General features: G+C 37.4%; 1 protein-coding gene across 7 annotated transcripts in view; it reads right to left on the reverse strand.

Annotated features, from left to right (window-relative positions):
* Positions 1–13: 13 nt before the first annotated feature.
* Positions 14–24,051, reverse strand: part of CACNB2 (calcium voltage-gated channel auxiliary subunit beta 2) — a 246,102-nt gene continuing 222,064 nt past the window's right edge. For 4 of the 7 annotated variants that reach the window (XM_082753055.1, XM_082753052.1, XM_082753054.1 and 1 more), the window contains 4 exons: positions 13,371–13,522; positions 12,464–12,559; positions 10,917–11,102; positions 14–6,244 (listed from right to left, as the gene is read on the reverse strand). In XM_082753055.1, coding sequence (XP_082609181.1) covers positions 5,756–6,244; positions 10,917–11,102; positions 12,464–12,559; positions 13,371–13,522 — 923 coding nt within the window. In that variant the 3' untranslated portion in view covers positions 14–5,755. The remainder of the gene's footprint in view (positions 6,245–10,916; positions 11,103–12,463; positions 12,560–13,370; positions 13,523–24,051) is intronic. The other 3 variants (XM_082753056.1, XM_082753053.1, XM_082753058.1) reach the window with 1 other exon arrangement.

Below are 24,051 nucleotides of genomic sequence, written 5' to 3' on the forward strand. Positions count from 1 at the left end.
AAAAAAAAAAAAGCAAATGACTTACATTTGATTCCAGTGTAATTGCAAACCAGACTTAACATGGAAGAAAAAACACTGCTGATATCTGAACTTCTAACTATTAGAGTTGTTTCTGCAAAAGTCACTGATAGACTTGAATAAGCAGTCAGTATATTAAAGAGCTAAGCCTCAGCTGTCTCCCCTGGACCACCTCTCTGCTGGTAATTTAGGGAGAGGGGATAACACAAGGGGAGAGAGAAAAAGATTTCTCCATCAGGCAGTTCAGAACAGGAACTTAATTGAGATGCTTTAAATCATCACTGGAAGGAGCCAGCCTCATTTTGACTGTGGTCAAAGCTTGCTAAGTTAGATGTCTAAAGCTGGATAGATGTTCTTGTTTATCTTTCCAGTGTGACTGTAATTTTAACTAAAAGTACAGGAATTATAGTACTTTTCACAAATCTTAATGTATGGTGTATATGTATTTTTTAATACCAGATGTGGTTATTTTCCTGATAATGCTTTGCAGACTGAATCATGCTTCACTGTCTGGTGCTGAAAAACAATTGAAATACATATATATAATACATACGTATATATATCTCACACTGTGAGATATTATATATTAAATTAAGAAAAAAAAAGTTATTGTAATTTTAATGAAAGATAAACCCTACAAAACAGATTAGGCATACAATCAGATCCTGTCTGGAAAAAAAAAAAAATGGAATCCGAAAAGTACCTTTCCCTATTTGCAGAAATAGATTATTAGTAATGGTGCCAAATCTAAATATTTATCTTGGTCAATATAAAAATATGAAAATTGACAGCCTAGGATAGTATGATGTATTATTATTCATGTGTCATAGAGCCCAACAACTTTTAGATCAGAGGGTTTCATGTGCTCTTTAAGGAAGAGGGAATGCTTTAGTAACAAACAGGCTAGTCAAGATGATTGACAAGTAATAACTTTGGAGTTGGTAATTTAAAATAAAAAGCCTTCTTTTTTATGTTTTGTTGTTCACTGCTAAAGCTTTATGAACAAATCCAGTTTCTACTGTTAGAATTTACTGCCAAGTAGGATGCCTGATAGATAATTGGTAAGAATAAAGTAACAAAGGAGACAGATAATATAGAAGAACCAGCTGAATCTCTATTATATCTCATACAAATCTTTTTTGGGGCTGCGTAGGAACACATCTCTAGGGTGATAGGCTATAAAAAGAAACTGTCCATAAAACTACTGTAAGCACATATTTAACATAGTTTGTTATATAAAAAGTAGGGAAATAAATTATAGACAAATTGCCGAACAGTAAATCTGACTGAATAACATTTGAATAAAAATATTCACAATATAATGTCATCCATGTATTTTAAAGATGATAGAACAGCTAAAATTTTGGTGAACAATCTGCAGTAAAGTAATAAATATACATAAATGTACACCAGAAATATTATATTACATTCTGAAAATGAATTTCTCTGGTCTTTGTCGAGACTGTGTAATAGTTGTTTGCAGTGTGCTATTTTCACAGAGGGAATACAATTAAAGTCAAAATTGTAAGAACAAAAAACAGGTTCATCAGAACGAGCATTTGGGAAACAGCCTGATGCATCAAAGCAATCAGAGGTCAAATGTAACCAGAAACAAAAATGCATCTTGAGGAGGCGTCAGTAATGCCACAGGAGGTGGTTTACTGTAACCTTGTACTTTTTGGACAGACACTGCCGAAAAGCCATCGGGACCACTCACTGCATTCCAGCTATGGGGAATGCTGATACGTCACCTTAAACCCTCTGCAGTTGTCACAGAACATGAATATTACTTTACAAACCAATGGAGCTTAAAAATGATGATTACTAACAATTTCACAAAAGATAGTAAGTTAAAGGGGCAGGATACTTGAACTGAGCAGGAACTTCGGGGATAGGATGCAAAAGATCTGCATGCAAATGCAGAGAAAAGTGAAACTAGGTATCTATATTGATTTGGTGAGTAGAACTGAATTTCTTTATCCTCCATTTAACAAACTCCACTTAAACTGTAGCTTTAAAACCTGCCTTCATTATTTAGGGCCAAATCTTTAGGAGTCACTATTTATATTTTACACATTGAGAAGCATAAATTGTCAAAGACTCTGAAATTCTAAACTCCTGATATCAGACTATGAATTCACAATTACTCTAGAAAAGTTTTTCTTTTTTTTTTTTTTTCTCCCATCTGCAAATTCATTTTTCAATTCCTAGTCAGTGGATAAAATTTATGGACCTATTTCAAATAGTTTCTTCTCTTAACACTTAACCAACTCTTAACACCTAGTGATGCTAATTGTGTATAAACCTGTTGCTTATTTGTCCCCACTGTCCTGTTCCTTTACAGGTCTGGAGACTGTTACTCCCACCTCCTTCTAACCCCTCCTCAAGAATCCTTTCTTCTGTGATGTCTGTGATACTAAACTGATAGACTTGAGCTGCTCAAAAACACTGATGTGTACTCATTTGAAAAGACATATAAAAAAAGTTAACACCTAACATATATACACAGAAATGTTAAATTGTATCACATTCCTTCCGTATACTGTAATCCTTTAGAAAAATATAGAGTAGAGCTGACAAGACCTATGTATCACTCAACTGTTTTATTTTCCTCCCTTCTCACTCATTGGTTTTATCATCTTTCTGATTCATTTGAATAGAAATTTTACAGGTTATTTTGTACCACACACACATAAGAAGACTGGAGCTCACTGGGACCTCTAGCATTCCTCAGATTCAAAGCTCCTGAAACCAGATACAGAAATATGAACTCATTAGTATCCTAATGCAAACAATATTAAACTTTCTATTTGCAAAACTCTGCAAAGACATTTCATCACAATAACCTTTGATATGTCCTCCAGCTGGAGTATTTTTAAAGCTTCTTGTTGAAATAATTCTGTTAAAGTGCTTTTCAAAGTAGTGCTCAGCAGGCAGGTGGTATTGTGCAAAATCTGTAGTACAAGCTCACATTACAACTGATTTGTCACTCTTAATAACTGAAGAAAAATACCTTAGCAAGGCTAAAATAAACCTACTGTCTGCCTAAGAAATGCGTTAGTATGTTGCCTATACATTGTTAGTTGAAGTATACAAAAGATTATTCATTAACTGGACGGGGACATGCCTTTCTTGGTAAGATATTTATATTCCATAAATCAATATCTAGACCATACTTAAATATTAGGGCTTGGACTGTGCTCTTTATTTTCTCTTTATTTGTCTGTACATGGTTACCTTAATCCATGGTTTTAATATACTGTTCAGTGCTTTGAAATTCTGCCAAACATTCCTTCAAAATAATTTAAGAAAGGTGGGAAATTAATACCTCCTGTAGCAAATTTTAAAAAAGAAAAGAACAAAAAAACATTCAAGGTATTGTAGTGGAATCTATACATCACTTCTTGCAAGACAAAACCGTCGTGTAACAGTTGTAGGGAGCAACAGCAGTTTCTGAAGCTGGTAAAATACCTAAAGCCAGGCTATATAGAAAGCAAGACAATTTTTTTTTTTTTTTTGCATTAAAATGCCATCTGATATGATTCAAATAACAAACTCAATGTTTTTCTCCACTGATACCCTGACAATTCCCTCATATCAAAAGCCACTTTTTTATATATTCTTATATATCCATTGAGTAATACAACAGGTCTACTTACCTATGCTTCCTTTGTCTACAAAGTCATTTAGATGTTTAGAGAAATGCTGAGAAATTTCTTTCTAGAAAATATACCCTTGTGTTCCCCACAGTTCATGCTTTGAACCAACTACTACCCTTGAATAACCACAACGGTCAGCAGCACTAGCAGAAACGTCAAGATATCTGACAGCAGAATTTCACACTCTTGAGTTGTAAAAAATGCATATAAAGCATGAGGGAGAGCAAGGTATGTGTAAGAGAGTCAAACTGAACTGCTTGGATGCTAGAGAAAGCATGCACCTCCATTTCACTAAAATGATATTCAAAAATCAGGCAATGCTGATATTCCCAGAATTAAAATAATAAATAAAAAGAAATTCCAGCTAAATGAATTATTATCCCACTACAGTCTTTATATAATGTGATATTTACAGTGAAATACAAAAAGTATTTCATTCATACAATTACTACAAAGACTATACGTGATGCAGAACAGCCTTTACACTAGGCAAGGGTATGGAACCTGTAGCCAACGATAATTATGAATTTCCCCCCACTTACCAGTGCAACAGGTGTTCAATGCAAAACAAACTGTTTTCACTCCTTTTGATTTCAATGCATTTTCTCTAGTAAGCTCGCAACAGAGTACTTTGTCACGTTTTTCTAAGCTCTCACTGGCAGCACAAAGCAGTGAGCTGGCTGCAAAGTGGGAATGCAGAGGAATTGGCAAGTGTAGAAAAAGTGGAGAAGCTACAAAAATTTATTTTCCAACAAAATAATTCTCCACAAGCTGTGTAAACTTTTCTTACTAAAACAAATACTCTAAAACACAAAGATTTTACATTTCCAGTGAAACACTCACAGTAACATTTGCCTGTTTTTACTCTCTTGAAGTCTGAACAAGAGCCAGCAGATTTATGCTTTCTCAATTACCTGGGTCAGTAAACTCCCTCATATTCCCTGACTGCAATTTGGATTTTTAAATCAACAATAGAGTGAAGAAACAAACACATTGGGCTTTTGAGTAACCTTTGTTTTCTTCAGTAGATTTTCACACTTTGCTGCCTGATGTGCACATGCACACATTTGTCCATCCATTGTCCACCCAATCACATACACACCTCCATCACGTGTGCTCTCTATTATTCTGAAAACAGAACAAAAATTAGGTAGTGTCCATTGCAATTTTGTGACCTGTACGGAGAAGAATTATATATATAGTGGTAAATTAGTTATCTTTACCAAAAATTTAAAATGCAAAGTTGGGTTTGCAAGGACAGCATAACGTATAAGAATTGGTTAGATCCTCTGTCTCAAGCACTCATTTGTATTTACAGAAGTATAAGCTTTCTGCTACAGAAGAAAAAAGTATTTAGATTGAACACTGTTACAGATTTCCTAAATGAGGCTAGTTCCAGTTGCCAGTAATTCAAAAGCAAATCTGCTGACTTGGCATTAGGACTCTAAAACAGTGTGATCAAACTTATATAGTAAGAAGGTGTCGGCAGAAAGAACATTTATAAACTGTATATACAGTACACAGTACCAATACATAGAAAATTGATTTTGACTTTATGATCCCCTGTGTGTAAGGCAAGACTGAATTCCGTCCTCAAATGGAGACCACCAGAGGTACAAGCAACAGACAGTGGCTTTTAAATCAATATGCAAATCAAGTGCATTACAAATTAAAAATCAGAGCAGACAAAAAGTTTTAGATTTTTATGTGCTGATTCTTGCTTGCTGAATACACGGGAAGTTATTTAACATCAAATGTACCTTTTTCTTTTTTAAAAAACACTAACAACACCTTGATGGCAACAGATATTGTTCAAGTGGCAGCTACCAAAAAACAGCTTGAAAAACAGCATAGTACAACATCAGGAACTCTGCAGTTGTACTACGCTAATTCATATAGCACTAACCAAAAAAATAAGTATATGAATATTCTATTTCATGCTATTGCTATGCAAGCAACAGCAATACAAATCAGCATACAGAAGGATACCATATGTTCTGCAATGAACAACCCAAAGATATTTTCAAGGGGCATTGTTACAAGACTTCAAAGAAACACAAGAGTGCCAGAGGCAAAAGTTACTGACGGATGTAAACATCCCTGTTCCATTCTCCCACGTCGTTACGTTTTTTAGATATCACTTCTCCATCCTTGTCACAATATTGGTCCCTCGATTTATGACGACTACGTTGTTTGTTGCATTCATTGTGGTCCTGCTCCCGGTCCCTCTCCTTTGAGCGATGCCTTGATTCTCTATGTCTGTGATCACTGCTCCCATGGGACTCGTCTCTGTGATTGTGATCCCTGTGAGAATCATAGTGGTCACCATGCTCGTGTGAGTAGTCCTCCTTTGGCTCTATGTAAGCTGAATCTCTGCTATCTTGTGTTTCTGAGTCAAAAGTTTCTTGCCTAGAAAGGCCTCTAACACCACTGCGATGGTTATGGTGTTGGGTTGAAGAGCGATGCTGGGATTTCTTGATGGGTTCAACCCGTGCTTCCTCTTCAATTTGTGAACCGCTGCGTTCAGGGACTGAATGGTCATTCCTCTGGTCTCCTTGAGATCCCTGCTGTCACAACCACCAATGAGTTCACATACGTGAGTATACATTTTAAAACTTTCCCCAATACCATATTAAACTAGAAAGCATCAAGAAACAAATGAAATTTAAGTACACAACACTCCACTTTGGATCTAAACTATAAAAGAAAAACATTTGAATTCAACTTTTACTGAAAATTCAGTATTATAATACAAACAATTCTTTTCACTCTAATCAGAAAGGAGGGTGGCACGCAGTGTCTGTGACACTGACTCGTCACCTGTGTTTTGACTGTGTCAGTTAGCTGTAATTGCTATCCAGACAAAAAGAGAGCATGCAGAAGCAGGACAAACTGCAGAAAAATTAAAGACACATCATGCCAGGAGAGGGCACATATCAGTTTAGAGTTTACAAATGCCTGCTTGGAAACAGACACTAAGGGAAAGCGATTACAAAGGGCTTAGGAGACTCCGGAAGAGAACCAAAGTACAAAACCTTGGCTCTTTTGTAGTAGCTTCTTTCTCTCTCTCTCTTTTTTTTTTTTTTTTTTTTTTTTTTTTTTTTAAGATACAAATGCAATCGGATTTGGAATCAATAAAGTTTGTATTATGATACTAATAGTATCACTGACCTCCTGTTTTTCTCAGCAATAATTTGATTTCCTCATAGTAATGAAAAATTAAAACATTAACTTCATAATTTTAAGAATCCAAAAATACAAACCATTGCCAAGGAAAGCAGAAGGACAGTGGTATTATCACCTAAAGAACTTCCTAACACACCACTGCTATTAAAAAACTAAAATAAAAATTACCAGGTAATATCAAACCTACTCTTCGCCAGCATAATGCTTTGAAATCACTGCAAAATGAACAAGTGGCATTATTTAACTCAATTTGGGGTTTCATTATATTAACCCACTTTTATTCCCAAACCACAGCCAAAGGTTTTTCAAGTTTAATTGCCAAATCTTAAATAGTTTATGGTGAAATTGAATTACCCTTCTCACATTAGCTTAAGAACTTCAAGACAAAATCATTGCTACTGGCACAAAATTAAAAGTTGGTTTTAACGGAGTTATACAGTCATTTGTTTGTGAGACTGTACTGTAGTTACCAAAGTTAGTCTAAAGTTTGTCCTCGTATGTTCATATCTCTGAAAATAAGATTGCCTCTAGGGCAGCTCACAGACGTATTTTCTGTTTTTGTATGTTGTGGAAAAGAGCTGGTAGAAGGAAGAAATGTTGTCCTTCAGCCACAGATTCTGGCAGGTGGGTTTCCTAGCAACCCAACAAGTAAAATTACAGGAAATTGGACAGGAAAAAAACTGTATTTTATCACGATTTTATCAAAAGCAACATATTTCAAATCAGAAATTTGACATATTTGACATTTCTCAGACAGTATTTTGTACTATAAACTTCCCAGTAACTAACTGCGCTGCTCCATGTGTTCCTCGTTTGAAACAAACAGCATATATGAGAACAAGGTGCCAGAAATGGTGATACAGGTTTTTTGTTCTTGTTTTTATGATTACCAGGATGATTGCGATTTGCTGGAAAAAGAACGTAGTAATTGTAAACATTAGTAGATGTGTTCAAGGTGAATTGAATTGATTCTGTGGAGGTGAACTATAAAATGGAATCAAGTGAAAGGCTAAAGAGTAAAGCAATGTCTGCTTTGGATGTGTAAACACATTTTTATTAGTTTGTAACCATGACTTTTTAAGACACACAAACTGGATACACACATGAAAACCCTTTAATTCTCATATGGCCAAATGCCGAATATGTAGGCACCTCTATACAATTGTGACTAATAAAATCTGTCATTGCTGTGGTTTGAGAACAAATGCAAGATCCGAACCTGCTTTGAAGAGAATGCTGGTTTAGAAACTCAGATGCAACTCCTCTGCTATAATGAGCTGTGAGCAGGAGCACAGTCAATACATTTAGAACCAATACTCTTATTACCCTGCAAGTGCAGAATAGTGTTGGGGCTACTGGCATTTGTAAGCAAATTCATTGAAACTAAGTATTACAGGGACACTGAGCTGGTACAGTTTGAGTATGGATTAAGATCTGGCTTTGTGGTTCACAGACAAATTAGGGCTCTGAACTGGATTAGATTTTGCAGTGCAGAAATTTCATGGCCCAATCTCATAAGGTTTTCATCTAAAATGGAGAAAGTTTGAGATAAACTTGTTTCATTATTCAGGTTGTAATTGCAAAGAAGTAGGGGTTCTTGAAAAGAAGCCTAAGCAGCCTTGAAATGAGAGAGAAAAGTCTGTGTCCACACACTCAATTAGACTTGTTTTCTATTTCCATCCAGAGGGCCCCTAATCACCTACACCATGCGCTTGATCCCAGTCTCCTTTTTGGAATTCGTCAGCTATTTCCCTACAAAAGGAAATCTGAGAACAGATGTCAGTTATCAGGACACTTTGCTACAAAGTGCAGCCCATCAAATAGGCAGGTGGGATATGGTGTTTACCAGCGCATTCCTCAAGCACCTCATGCCATGCAACGCACGCTGTCAGCATTGTGCTACAAAAATACCACTCTGGCAGCTGGCAACACAAATCTGTCATTACAATATAGACCTGGGTCTATCAAAAATACAAAAAACAATTACGTCTCATGGCAAAGGGGTGCCACATTGGACCCAGAGGAGAATACTTTCCAGTGCAGATGTGGGCCTACCAGTCCAAATGCCTGGTGGCAAGGTTTTTCTCTCTAGAGCAGTTCATAAAAATAGTACAAGGCATGCACTTTAAATTCTCCTACTAGAGGGTCTCATCATTACTGAGAGAATGGTTTCAGCTACTGTAAACCCCCTCTATTCCACGACCTTGACATAGGCAGGTTTGAGATGTCAGCTGAAGGTGTGTCATAGGAAAATGAAACACAAGGAACATTAAGTTCTACATTCCACAAGGGACCCCCATTGCTCCACACTTTTGGATTAACAGGCCTTTTGGATTAACAAACCGTGAAGCTACAAGTACACTCGTTTTTAGTCTTTAAAATAAAAAGTTGTTAATTTGTAAGGAGATACAAATAACACAACATTCAAAAAGGTGTTATTAACCTCTTTATAACTCCTCCAGGGCAGGTGGTTAATATTATGAGTAAGTGAATTATAAATCCACACCCAAAAGAGAAAAATCTTGAGCAAAATAATTAACAGATCTACAAAGCAAAGGAAGTTTATCTAGCAAGTCTGCACACAATGACACTGAATTTCATACTCAGAAATTCTTCCAGCTCACAATTTTTTCAGGGTGTTTCAGCTCTGAGGACAGAAAAAAAGGCAGAAATGAGCTACAGCTTACAGTCTCTCTTTTCTTGCAACTGCTTCTGAAAGCAGAAGGAGATACCCTGTAAGGTTGGTAAAGCAATATTCCTCATGAAAGAGAGAACCTGATAAGTCTGTGGCCTTCTAATGGGAAATAAATTCTTCAACACACACACAATTGTTTTGCAAGACCATAACAACAAAGAGCGATTTAAAAAACAAATGTTCAGCATATCAGCTTGGGTGCAGAGACTTTTTTTGTTCCTTCATTTTCTAAAAGGACGTATTTTTCTTAGCCAAAGTCATGAATTCTAATATATAGGTACACAATTTTGGTGTAAATTTGTTACTTAGGTGGAAATTCAGATATAATAAGACATTCCTAGAGCTGGAACAGATGCATTTTAATCTCCACTGTAATCTCGACCTCAAGGTGTCACTCACTGTTTATAATGAAGTAGCATCTTTAAAGTCCTCATTTCAAGTCATGCAACACATATACAGAGGAAAGGCTCTCTTTATGCTGAATATCTTGATATGATTAAATAAAGCAAAAGTGAAGAGAGAAGAGAGAGGACACTATGTCCAATAACAACAGGCAGGTCAGTGCAGAGGTGAGAAAAAAATGAATTTCCCAGCTTGTGGGTTCAGAGAAGACTGCCTCTCGAGGTCTGTCTGTGCAATATGTGGCAGGACTCTGTTTTTATATCAGAGTTTGGCTTGAAGGAAATAGGTACTTTTCATAGCAATGGCCAACGAATAAAAGAGCAAACGAAACACTGGGAGGGCCACCTTGACCTTGAGACGTCACTAACTCAGTTAGCCATTTTCAACCTCTACAACTGTACAACTGATAAGCACAGATTCCCCCTACCCTTTGTGGATCTGCTCTGTACTTAAGCCAGTTTGTCACGGAGGGCCTCTGGGGCTGGAATTTGCCTAGTAGAGATAGCGTGCCTATCAGTTAGAGATTTACCAGAGGCAGGAAAATGCATAGCATTAGCCCAGTTTCATTACTATGACTAGATTCCATACAACCAGTTATAAAAATGCTTGTGGCTGGTACACGTTACAGGCACAGTGGCGTTCTGGGCACAATGAAACCTTAAGTATTCCACTACAAATCACAATATGTTTTCAATCAAGTTTGCTTAGCCTTTGGCATCAAAAACAGCCCACTAGTCAATATGCTAACACATGCTACTGTGAATATAGCAGTGGTAACCATAATGTGTTTGTGTTTGGCTTTTATACAAAAAATGGGCAACTGTCTTCTGAAAAACTACTTACTCTATCACCAGCTGTAAGACGTATTCAGCATATTCTAGTATCAGACCAACACTGTGCTTTGGAAGGGGAAGTCGACAGGGAAAAAAAAAGAAGAGGTTACATAAAAACTGTACCTGTAAATTAATATTTGGACCTGGACTAATAGGAAGAGTAGCTGTTGCAAGTGTGCGAGTGAGAAGCTGGTTAGGAGGATTGCTGCTAGGTGGATGTGTGGCCTTCCAGTAGGCTTCCAAATAGTCAGCAAGGTGCTCACAAGCATCTTCCAGCTGGTTCTCATCAAGAATTACATCAAACATTTCCTAATAAAGGAAAGGTTTTAGTGAGAATAACCACCTGATTAAGGGAGATCAGCTAGAGACATTGATTTTCACACTCTCCATTCATCAAAAATGAACCACATTTATAACACTTGTGTTAAGATATTTCACTTTTTTTTTTTTTTGTGCAAGTGATACAAAGGACAGCAATCATAAATACTGCTAACGTTATACTTGCCAAAGCAATTCCTCGTGACTTCCACTTAGTAGCACCAATAGTCAATAAAGATGGGAAAAAGCTGCTTGAACAAATTTTAAAACTCAAATATTCAGAAAAAAATATTAATTGAATTTTATCATATTAAATAATTTTATTATTGAATATTAAAGCTTCAAAGCTACTGGAACAAAATGGAACGTGAAGAAAAAGAATTCAACCTCCACACCTAGAATAACTCAGTCAAAATGAAGGCAAACTGAGACAAATAACTTATAATAGTAATAAACAGGATTAAGAAAGAGCATCTAGTTTCCAAGTTCCATGCAAATATTATGTGTAAGATTAGTTACAACCATCTACAGTTAGGAGGAGGGTTTCCTCCTTGGTCAGGGAGACGGAAGTTCTCCTGAAAGCATCTCTGAGACCTTATGCATGTTTCTAGCATTGTTCGTTGCCTTCTTGAAGAGCTGAGGAGATTAGTCTCTTAACGGAGGTGCTTGAACTTAAATGATGAAATTTCCACATCTGCAATTGAACTGGACTTCAATTGAATTGAATATTCTGTGTTCTTAACATACTCTTGGGAGCTGAGTATGCAGATAACAATGCTTGCCACATTTTGCACACATCTGGGGTCTCATCACCTTCACTTTATATGTGGAAGTTGAGAGAATTTGCATAAATGCACATCAACAGAAGAACCATAGAGCTTCTCAGCTACATGGTACCCCAGAGGTCTTTGCCTAAATTGTGACCAAGAACATAAGCAGTGATGAGCTGTGGTAACATATGCACAGAGAGCTACCACCTGCCTTATCCTAAACTGCACAGTCATCAAGAGAGATCATTAGTCCATTTTCAGACAAATACCATCACCACCACCACCCAAAAAAAAAAAAAAAAAGGAAAAGGTAAAACGAAAACTCGTTTTGTTCTAGCAGCGTATGTGTTCAGCACACATCCAAGTAACTATGACAATGAGTGTTTTTTTTTCCCTGTACCCTTGTGAAGAACCCAGACAGGAGGCATTCTGCAAAAAAAGCAATAGTGAAATATGGCCAGAAGGGGGCAAACATTCCTAGAAATTACAGAAATTACATAATTAAATGCCTGAAAGTAAAGGCACCTTTGAACAGGAATCAGATGTTCTCAACTGAACAAGACATAAATTAACATAACTCACAGGAGGACACTGTGCCAGTTTATCAGCTGCCACCATCTGAACATTAAGGTGTTTGGCCTGAGATTTCCCTCGAGATTTTATTAACCTCTGTAAAACCTGTGGAAAATAAGATATTAACAAAAGTATGTTGGTAGAGGAGACAAAAAGAAAAAGGTTTGATCCTTCTCCCACTAATTTTTAGAAAGTTTTTTTCAGTCAGTGGCCTGTGAAGAGCTTTGGACTTAATGTACATCTATAGCCACTCAAAATGTTCATGCTTTTAGCTGTCCACTTGAGCAGATCAAATTCTTCATTTGCTGGCTTCAGGAGCATCTCTCATGCTGCTTACATGTAGGACAAGCTAATGTTCACATACTCCCCAGCATTTAATTTTCTGTTATCAACAGTAAAAAGTTCCCTTCCTGTTCTCCTCTGCTGTGTCTATTGTCGTCTGTCTCTAATTTGAAACTCTTTAATTGCTTTCCTCTTCCATCTTCCAACCATTTGATCTTCTCTTCCAAGTACCTCTTCACAAGGTCTGTGTAGGTTTTTTTGGAGAATGAAAGTACATAACCAGGAGGTGTTAAGAGTTCACCAATCATTCTGATACTCAGTATGTTAAAATCTTTCTTTCCTTTCTTTATTATTTTGATTGAACAAACTGTAAGCACTACTTACGTGGTTGATACTAAAGGACAGACGAACACATACAGCATGATCCCAAACTACAAACAGATTGGAGCTACAGCATCTTTTCCAAAATGGTTTTTGGTAACCCAACACTTAAGATATTTGTTGATTAATAGTATTCAAAGGAAAGTAATAGCAACATATAACTCTTTGAACTTTAGTAAGGACATATGACCATCTGCATTTAATGATGCAAAACAAAAAGAACACAGCACAAATAACAGAAAAAAATATTTACCTTAGGAGAAGAAATCTTTACGTATACTATAATGGGCGCCAGAGAGGTTTTGCTCAGTTGTGCTGGGTGATTAATGGTATCAGCATCAAGCACTACCAACTGCAGTGTCCTTGCTAATTCAAAAATCCTCTCAATTTCACTTTGAACTTCAGCTGCAGATAAGTAGAGAATTAGAGTTATGGAAATGTTAAAAGGCAGTTAGTAGTAAGAAATGTAAAAACTGGGGTAGGTTGATGTGTTGCTCCACCGAGGCATGAGGAGAGTGGCAGTAGCCATTAACCGCCCATGTCACTGGCACACTAGGGAAACGCTATGGCACCATTAGCCAGAGCGTTTTGCCCAGTTTGCTTCCTTTGAGGGAAGGGGTACTCCCTGCCCTCTCAGCCTCCACCACTTTGTGTGATTCCAACCTGGAGAGACACTGTTAACATGTTCCTGTATGACCCTACGCATGTACACAGGAAAAAATGGTGTAAGTACACCTGCTGTACACATGCCAATCCCTATGCCATTCATTCTCTACATGTACATAATTTCATTTCAGGCATTAATTCCACACAGCAATAAATTTGCTCAAACTGGAGCACCCAGGATAAGCTGTAAGTTGTACTGAGGTGTCTATGTCAGCAGAAGCTTCTCTTTTTCCATTTACTTCAACTTACCAAAGCTCCAGAAAACAGGGTTTCCTTCACATACTGGCCTCCGTATGGTGCCAGATTAAATATTTGGTTAGCACATGTAAAACACTTTTAAGAACAAATAAATCAATAATGTAACTTGTACTACAGTATCAACTTCACAACCCTATGATTTCTGGAAAGGTGATTTTCTCACAGAAAATCATCTTGTCTTCTACTAACTCATGCTTCCAGCTCCCTAGCACCCTGCTTTATGGGAGTAGCTTCCAGGGGAAACCTCTCCATGGCAGATGTACTGTGTCCACTTTCACAAGTGATGTAGAAACTGGCTTAATTTCCAATGGAAACAAAACTAAATGATTAAATAGCAAAATAATTCTTGAAATGGAATGACATCTTCCTGCTCAACTCTTGCCATATCTCTACTTCTATCTTCGTATGTCTGCTAAGAAATTAAACAAGTTGGGTGATTTTCACATGTCTATGTGAACCCAACAAGATTGTAATTCATATGGGTTCTCCTTATAAGACTGTGCACACTCCATGAACCAAAACCATATTTGATACCTATATAATTTAAAGTAAATATTAGAAGATACTCGACAGACAATGTCAGCAAGAGCTATCAAATACTTACTTATTAGAGATTTTATTTAAACTACACTATCAGCATGCTATCTATTGTGCTGGTGACAAATATTATTTGCTGGAAAATACAACCTACCTGGTCTGGCTACCTGAAGAGCCATTCACAAAAGAAGCATCTCTCTCTCCAAAGACAGATGTCCCTTTCAAGGGCATTAGGAGATTATTTTTTTGTCTTAGAACAGAAACTGAATAAAGTAGGCAGCATGATAAGATTGCAAATTTTCCAAGAAAGATCAGCTAGTCTCCATTTAGCTGAGTCTTTTGCTCCAAGTCAATAGATGACTACTATGATTGTTTTATAAACTAAATAGTAACTTGAATGGCCACCAAAAAATCTATATATGATGTTCTCTACTGGAGGAGGTTTACATTGTATTGGATCTGTTAGAGATCACCTCCATCCATCTGCAGTTGTAGCTGTGTATATGCCCATCAGTCTGTTACAGCAGAGAAGATTGTGAGATGTGCGTGGTGTTCTGGTACAGACAGCATTGTTGCTTGCTTTCCTGCTTGTCAATAAAAGCACTATGGCCCAGCTGCTGTCTGAATGAGGCCAACATTTTTGAAGACAGGACTTCTGATGGTTCTTGGCACACTCACGGTAACATTTTCCGCAACTTCATTGCATATAAATATTGTTGGAATGATTCAATACCATTGTCTCTGTGATTTAGTAGACGATAGTCAATAGTCTATCCCTAATTAAAGTCCAAGTGGCAACTAGAATAAATAGATCAGAGACAATTTGTCATACTGTTCTGATGATGAGTTTGAATTGCCTTCCTGCAATTTCAAACCAGGCTCAACACTTCAGTCAATATAATAATAACAACTAATGCATCATTTTTAAGACCATTCCAGACTGCTGAAAACACTTGTTCAAGACAAATTGTACCAGCAAAATCCAGCCTTTTTCCAGTGTATCATAATTTTGGCTGGAGAAGTAGCATTTGCTACACTGCTGGAAGCAATTTTCTGTCAGTTGGATACATCCCTGTATACTAGATTTCCTGCTATACTTTTTGAATCAACCCTTTGCTAGGGCAGAGGATGCCTCACTATCTTCTTTTGTGAAGCATACTCAGGGCAATAATTGCAGGTAACTGTGGTCCTATGAACTAACAGTTTCCACCTGAGTCTTGAGGTGGAGAGATATCTTCTCCATCAACTAAAGAGCACTTCAGTATTTATATTTCTCAACTCCGGTACAAAAGAAAAGTTCAAGGACCTACACTGCATGGCTGCTGAACTAACATGTTGTGCTTCAACCTCTCAAACCAAGAATGGATGGAAAAAATGCTAAGAGTGTTGCCAAATAGGTCCTGATCACCTGTCCCTTGTAGTACTTCTCCAGCTTCTGGAAATGCCTGCATTTTTCTTAAAATCTTCCTTGTATTCCACCTTTTCACTACATGTAAGATGGCTGCAACTACTAAAGTACTAATAGCTTCTCTTTTTAGCTTTTTTTATTTTCCATCTTTCTTTTGTCACATCTCTCAGAACGCAAATTCTGTACCTCTGAAGATTCCTTCCCAACAAGATACTTAACACAGATTTTCTCTCTGACTTTTGACCAAAGTAAGCAAAGACTAATTTTCATGAAACATAAATGTCACTGGTAGTTAAAATAGAGAGCTGAGACCAAAGAACAGTGACAGTGTGGAATCTTCAGCAGCACTGTAATAGGTTAGCAGCTTCCCATCTCCATGAATATCTTTCACCACCCATTTCCCCTCGATCTCCTGCCCCATACTGGTAGCAAGGCTAGGCAGCTTCTATGCCCCCTTAGCATAGCCAGCTAAGAAGGAAAAAGTCTTAGATGGGAATGTAAGCAAGTAAGAGGGAATAACCACTCTAGCTGAGTCTTCAGGCAATGGGACAGAAGATACTTGGACTACAGGTGTTTTAATGTGACTTCTGACATAAAAGAATTTTTTGTGAATACAGTTACATTTCCCTGGTGTCCACTAAGTCCTTAACCACCAGCATGTTTCATAAAAAAGGGGGGGGGGGTGGGAATGTGGATGACTATACTTCAGGGAAGTGGCAGTGTGCATTACTCATGCTCAAGAGCCAGAGTCGCTGCAAGGCCCAAGGCAGAAGGGAGAGGAGCAGCAGCAAGACCGGGCGTCTGCTACTGCTTCGCTGGACGCTCACATCTGGGAAGCCACCAGGCGAGGTGCTGCAGGAAAATGGGGCTTTCTGCTTTCTGTTTGCTGAGGTTCAGCATGAACAAAAGCATTCATGGAATGATGATTCTTTTGCCAAGATTGAACTGGAAGTAAAGTTTAGCGGCCTATGAACAAAGGAGCTTGAAATCAGTAGATGGCAGCAGAAAGATAAATGGACACAGCACACTGAACACAGGGGAAAGCTGCATGGAAATGACTCTAGCACAACTGCAGGTGCTCAGAAGGGGCTGTGTACCCATCACTAAGCTCCCCTACACTCTGTTAGTGAGTACATGGGTAGTAAAGACTGCAAGGAACCAGTCCAACAATTATTTTGCTCAGGAGACCAAGCAAGTGTCTCCTCGTTGATCATGATAGATGTGGCCGTATCAGGCTGCCACTAACTTGGATACTTCTGCACCATGTCTCATTACTTGGCTTACAGATATGGTCCATAGACACTAAGTAAGTGGTCCCTAGGTTTGTTGTTTTATTCAGAATAGACATAAATAAAAACATACAGTCTTCCTCCCAGATAGGATAGGGAGCCACCCCACTGATGGCTATTCAATCTCCTCTGCTGATGCTATACTGCTCTTAAAAAATTTATGCATTCACTGAGTGGGAGAGATACCAACATAGTAGCCTGATGCTTAGAGTGGGAGGACCTGGATTCCAGTCCTTTCTCCAGGGAAAGTTAAATTATTATGCGAAGTGCATAAGACTCAGCAGGAGCGACTGACAACCTTCATAAAGGTGATCATAGCCCTGTCATGGGGATGGGAGTTATGAGCTAATATCTCTGTTAGCAGAGATGAACAGAAAGGAAACCCAGACTTCTTTGCATTCTGGTAGAACAACCTAAACCCTTACTCTTGGGCACAGACACCAACTTTTTACCAGTTCCATAAGCCTAGGACAAAGAAAAAATACTGGATCAATATAAACTCCTGGTGTGAAAAGTTTTCAGGGAAGCAAACAAATAGATTATTAAAAATATTTAATTCACCTATCCAGGTACCTTAGTTATTACAGACATACCTATGACCTTAAAAATATTCTTGCATTTGTCTCTGCTTTGTCTCTAAAACATGCTTTGTTTCACTACAGTTATAAATCATACGTATTTCAATGCAATACCATAGGCAAATACAGTGACATACTGCTGAGAGCTCTCTCTAATTTACAGAAATCAAGATTTTTTTTTCTCATATGTCCTTTGGAAGCATGCAGAAAATTTCATTAAAATACTTTGCCAACACTGTATCAAGAAAAGCATTTGTAAGTTAGAATAGCGGAAAAGTGAGCATCAAAGTTCTGTCACAAAACTAACTGGAGAATTCATTAGAGAAACACTGATATTAAATGTTAAAACAAAGCAAAAAAAAAAACAACAGGGCTGGCCCAGAAGGATGGATGAGCATGTTCAGACATATAAGGCATATAATATAACATTTTATATGTTCAGACATATAAATTATAACAAGTGTAGGGTCTTCATGCCACTCTTTCCCACCCCTCTGTTAAAAGAAGTGTAGCCCTGTCCCCAGGATAACCCAAAGGCTCGTGGCTTCTTCTGGCTCAAAGCAGCTTGTGGTTTAGCATATTACTTTACCAAATCTGAGGATTTAATGCCTTCAACTGATACTTCTAGACCTTCATCCCAGCTATTTTTAAGATACATTATAAAGAGACAAACAAAATTTTCCTTAACAAATTGAACACTTTTTTTTTTTTTCTTTGAACTATATTAGATTCCCTTAGACTAATACACCCTTAGACAAATTTTTGCATTTGTGTTCCATGTCCTCTGTAAGTAGGGAAGGAGTCTTCTGAGGTTTAACTAGCACTCTTTTAGGCTTCCCTCCCAACCTCACTATTATCAGGGCAGTATTTACTAGAAACATCATATATATACAACACCTGTCATTAAATCATCAAACAGAATACGTAACAATATTATCATATATACATAAGGTGTGTGTAAACTGTTACCATAGTTTCAAACATTGAACTGTTGGTTTTTTTTTTCATATACATCAAGAAACTAAAAATACAAGGCTGAAATTTGCACTGATAATCCATTACTATTTCTTCAAGCATTTATGTTTCATTTCCAGAAGACAAAACTCTGCAATATCAATGAAATGATGTGAATGGGAGCTTTATATTTGTCTTGAGACAAATTTCCAAAGGACACACTCTAGTGAACATGCAAACTAGGTGCATATAATAATGCCTTATGGCATATGTGCATACGGTTAGGTACAATAGTAAATAAACAGATTTACAGCCTTTGGACTGCAATCTATTTACTATACACACAATGACATCTTAGATCAGCATTCACGTATGTGTGTTAGAATATGCAGATTAGGTACAGACACCTTAGAAATTTATAGTGGAAAACCTAATCTTTAAGTGTTTACTTGTCAATCTCATCTTTATTTTTAGAATTGCTTAATGAAGGATTTTTGGATAAAATAAAAACAAATTTAGCAACACAGTACAGCACTGGCTTTTGTCTATCAGTGAGTCACTTACTAGAAACACAAGTGGTTTTGTGAGGTACAATAAAGCATTGAACACAAAACAGCAGGAAAAGTAATTTGCAAGCTTGTATACATACCCAAAACATCTGGAAAGGGAGAGCATTAATGAAGCAAAGAATGGAAAAAGCCAAGACAATCAGGTTCTTGTACAAAGCATACAGCATGAGGCAAGGTTATAACAAGTGTAACATACACAGAAACAAGAAGAAAAAGGTTCGGACCGTTTTGACAAAGAAATGCAGCAAAAACACAAAGCTGGTTCAGCAGTTCTGCAAATGGCATGTACACATATGGAAATTTAACTAAGCCAATTGGGACTGCTTTTCAGGTGAATGAGATTTAACCATCTACTGTACCTGCTTAGAGAGTAAAGTCTTTTTAAAAATAATAGATTTTTTTATGTTCTTTTAAAGAAATGAACCAATTGCCCTTTCCTTAAATTTAATTCTAGCATTTCACATGTTACACAGATAGCAGTATTGACAAGCAAACATTTCCCTTTAACGTACAGAACAAGCATTTATATAGGAGAGGAATAAAACTGTACTTTCCTACTAAATCTTTGAGTCAGTCACTATATTTTAATAAGATTCTTGGAGACATTAACTTTACAATAGAATACTCAGAGAATCATAAATATTTAACGGTAGCCTTGGTTTCCAATGAAACAAATCCTCAGGTGTATTTTTACCTGATTACTTTATAGAAGCAAACTTTCAGTCAACAGGTGTCAATTAAGTCCATTGAGACTTCCCTATAATCCTGTGAAGATGGTTCCTCATGCTAATTCCTACTCCTCATTACCATGTTGTTTGTGTATGCCTCCTTGAAATTAATTGTTTTATTTATTAAATCGGTTCCAAATAGTGGCAACTCACTCAGCTGTTTACTGTGCTATGAACATTTATGAACAATATGCACCATACTGCAAACCTATACTGAGGGATACGGGAAGAGGTGCTCATTGAATTATCAGGCAACTGTATTTGGTATTGATGTATTAAGCACATTACCTCTGTACCATACTCATTCATTTCTAGAACAAGAGCCATATATTAAAATAATACTTACATTAAAAAAAAAAGGATATATTTTCAAAGGTCTACAAAATAGCCTTCTCTGCTGCAGTTACAACAGCTGCTCACAAATGTGAGCATAATTTAGCCAAAAATTAGTCAACTTAACTGTTGAGCTACATGAAGGTGGGTGAGAAAGCGAACATTTCCCATTGAAACTGGAAGGGATCTGAATGAACACAGAGCAGTTCTGGGGAAGCTGCATTTGCCATAATACAAAGACATTTTTAAATTATACTGGATGTGGAAATAGGCACATGGGTTTCAATTCATGCACTGCTGGCTGTTCAAGGAGGAGACCAAGAGCAACTCATGCCTCTTGTCCCATAGCCATGGAGCCAGCAGCCCCCATTCAGAGCAAGCCCATCCCAACTCTTTCTTCATTAGCAAGATCAAATTTCATTGCAATAAATATTATTTCTATACATCAGACCAGAATAAAGTCATTGTAGATGTACTGAACAAAAACAGCCACAAATACAGTGTTTGCAAAAATTCTTTTTCTTGAGGTAACTTGGAAAAAAAAAAAAAAAAAACAGCCCTATTATTCTTATAATTCAAAAGGGAAAATATAGGTGAAAAAACTTACTTCCCAGAACCCATCAGCAGACCTGTAGTAGATGCTAGAAAAGAACTAAGGTAACCTGAGTCCTGACTTAATGATTTATTTATGACTGATGTTTTTAATAATATATTTACTGAGATACTTTTAGTAATACATACTGGTACAGAGCATATATATACATATTAATATGTGTTGCATATGTATTGGCTGCAAAGCTAACACTTAGAAGTTAGGAAATGACAAGATAGCTGTCTTAAATAAAACCTTTTGTGGTCTGTAATATAAGACAACATTCTCAAGAACACATAGTAACATTTCTGTAAGGCTACTGTCTTAACCAGCACACAACTCCATACACCGTCAACTGATAAGCAGCTATTGAATCATTTACTTCACCTTCATCGTCAAATGTGTGTTACATGTCTCATTTAGAGCACATTGTTCAAACACTTCTCTGAAAATTGAAAGAATAACTTGTTTGTGAGCTAGCTTATGGAACTTACTGTGGTGGTATTTCACTGCTCCAATAAAATCCAATAAAGCATCCCAGTTCAGTGAAAAACTGGAATTATTTCTATTTTCCAGATATAAAATTGGATGTCAGAAAATAACCATATTATCACTCATTTCAGGGGCGGGGAGTGGGGTTCAATTTTGGAAATACAGTACCTGATTCTTCAGAGCAATTACTATATTAAAAATTAATTTCAAACTAGGAAGATGGAAGCCATCCTACAGGAAACTCTGAGTTCTGGGGATTCTTTCTTCCAAAATAGAACATAACCTTGAAGCTTCTTTTAAAAGTCAGTACTAAGACTCAGGACATTCCTGATGCTACTGCGTACTGTCAGCACATGACATCAGTACTGACCTGAGAGAAGAGAAAACTTCTTTGAGCTAGGTAGGGCATGAAAAGAATATCTCCCCAGCTGAATGACTGCAAGGAAAGAGTCTAAAGTAAGAGGACTTCTGGGGAACAAAGCATCGTAAACCTGGTATTTGGCAAGGTACCCAACAGTAGCTCCAGCAGCTCATAAAATACTGCCTGGTTTCCATCTGCATTTTTAAAATCAGTATGCTACCGTGTAAAATGCTGATTTTGATGACACACATTATCTTTTGATGTGTTCAAAGCCCAAATCTCAGTTGTAGCCACAATACTTAGTACCTCTATAAATCATGCTTGAGGAATGCAGAAAGGTACAGGGGTGGTGGTGGGAATTGCCATCTATAAAGAGCCCGTAAACAACTAGTCCAATGCCATATGAGAAACTCTGTATCAGAAACAGTATGAGCCACTACTGCTAGTTTGGTCAAAAAAGAGCCTGCCTTTCCACTCCTTGTACACTGCATCTCACCTCCGACTTGGTGAGCCCGAATTGCCATTGGTGCAGCAAAGGGGCCCGTCAGGAAGGGGACCAAGGGGATGCCCCTTCCCCTGCACCTTCCTCCAGGCTCCATCAGCACCAAGCCTGGCTCTAGGCATGGTTGGTCACCATGATGCAAGCACAGAATGCTCTGAGCTCCCTTCGTGAGCTTTACAAGATGCCACTGCCAGCTACTTGTAGGCCCTGGGTGAGGAGTGCAGGCTGCTGAAATTCAAAACAGATGATCATGGCACATTGTGCTGTAGCTTATAGACTACTGGGTTGTAGGCAGCAGACCTCTCCCACTGGAGCAGTCCCATTTTTGAACAGAGAATCAACGTCTGCTGAACAAAAAGAGAGAGATCAGTGCTCAGTATACTTAACACTGAAATTGTGATCCCTCTTCCACACCAGATGCAGCAGAAGCTTGACTCTGGGTGTTGTATAGCTCAAAAATGTTTTAATTACTGGGGTATGAGCTGCTTTGAATGTAGAAGATGGGTGATGATGAATATTCCTCTTTATGAAAATAATTTTACCTTATTTTGGTTCCAACAAATCTTCTCTGTCAAAACTAGCAGATATACCGCCACAAGTGTTTTTGTTCAAATCAGTATTTTCTGGCCTGCCATAAACTTAAATTGAAAATGCCCTATTGTACTTTTAGAGACCTTCCTTTGCCTTCCTGAAGTTTTTTGCCCTATGTATTATGCAAACTTAATAGGAAGTGAAACAGTTGCTGACTTGTTTCTGAGCAGTTCCGGTTTCCCATTACAAATTTATACATTTTTCAGAAAATAAGAAAAACTAAGGCAGAGAACTGATGGAAAACTAGACCATAAACACACAACCAAAGACTAAACTGCAGAGTACATAAGTTGTGGTATTAAGCTGAATAGTTAACCTTTATACTATTGCTTCCTAAGCTTTATTTTGCACAAGCTTAATTTGAAAATCTAATAATGTTCTTGTAATGGATTTTTGGTGACTTACAAGTATAGCAGATTCATCACGTAAACTGAAAATAAAAATTCCACTGTTTGGTATGAGATTGCCACTCACCTCTGCTACCTGAGTCAGCTAAGCACTCACAGCAGTGATATGCTGTCATATTCTTTGTGAACCACTGCTAGAACAGGCCACCTAAAGACAGGCTACAATGATACTTTTGGATTCTGATTCTAATTCTACCTTGATGTACATTGCAGCAAGCAAGGGAACAGACTGTAACACTCCTTGTATTTTTTCTGTTTTTTATTTTCTTTCCTTTTTTTTTTTTTTTTTGCCCTTGCACAAAGGTTTTCTCACTGACTTACAAAAACAGTTCTATTTTCTGACTCCAGTTATTTTATCCCATCTTAGTTTTCCTCCCAATCCACTACCCCGCCATCATCATTTCCCTTTCTGGCTTTCTTCCTGACTGGTTTTGCTCTTCCCATGGTTTCCCCCAAGTCTGGAGCACAGCCCCTAGGAGTGCTTCACCAGCAGCTTCAACCTTCCTAGCTTCTACTCGGTAACTCCAACCTTTTCTGTAACAGTCTCTCACAAGCTTTTCTTTCTCCCTACTCCTTCAGTTGAACACCTTTAAATTAAACATCTTTTTGCTCCATTCTGCACAGCACAGTAGATAATGAAAGCTTGAACACAAGTACCTTCCTGTTTCA

This window comes from Aythya marila (genome assembly GCF_965140915.1).
Source record: "Aythya marila genome assembly, chromosome: 2".
NCBI lineage: Eukaryota > Metazoa > Chordata > Aves > Anseriformes > Anatidae > Aythya > Aythya marila.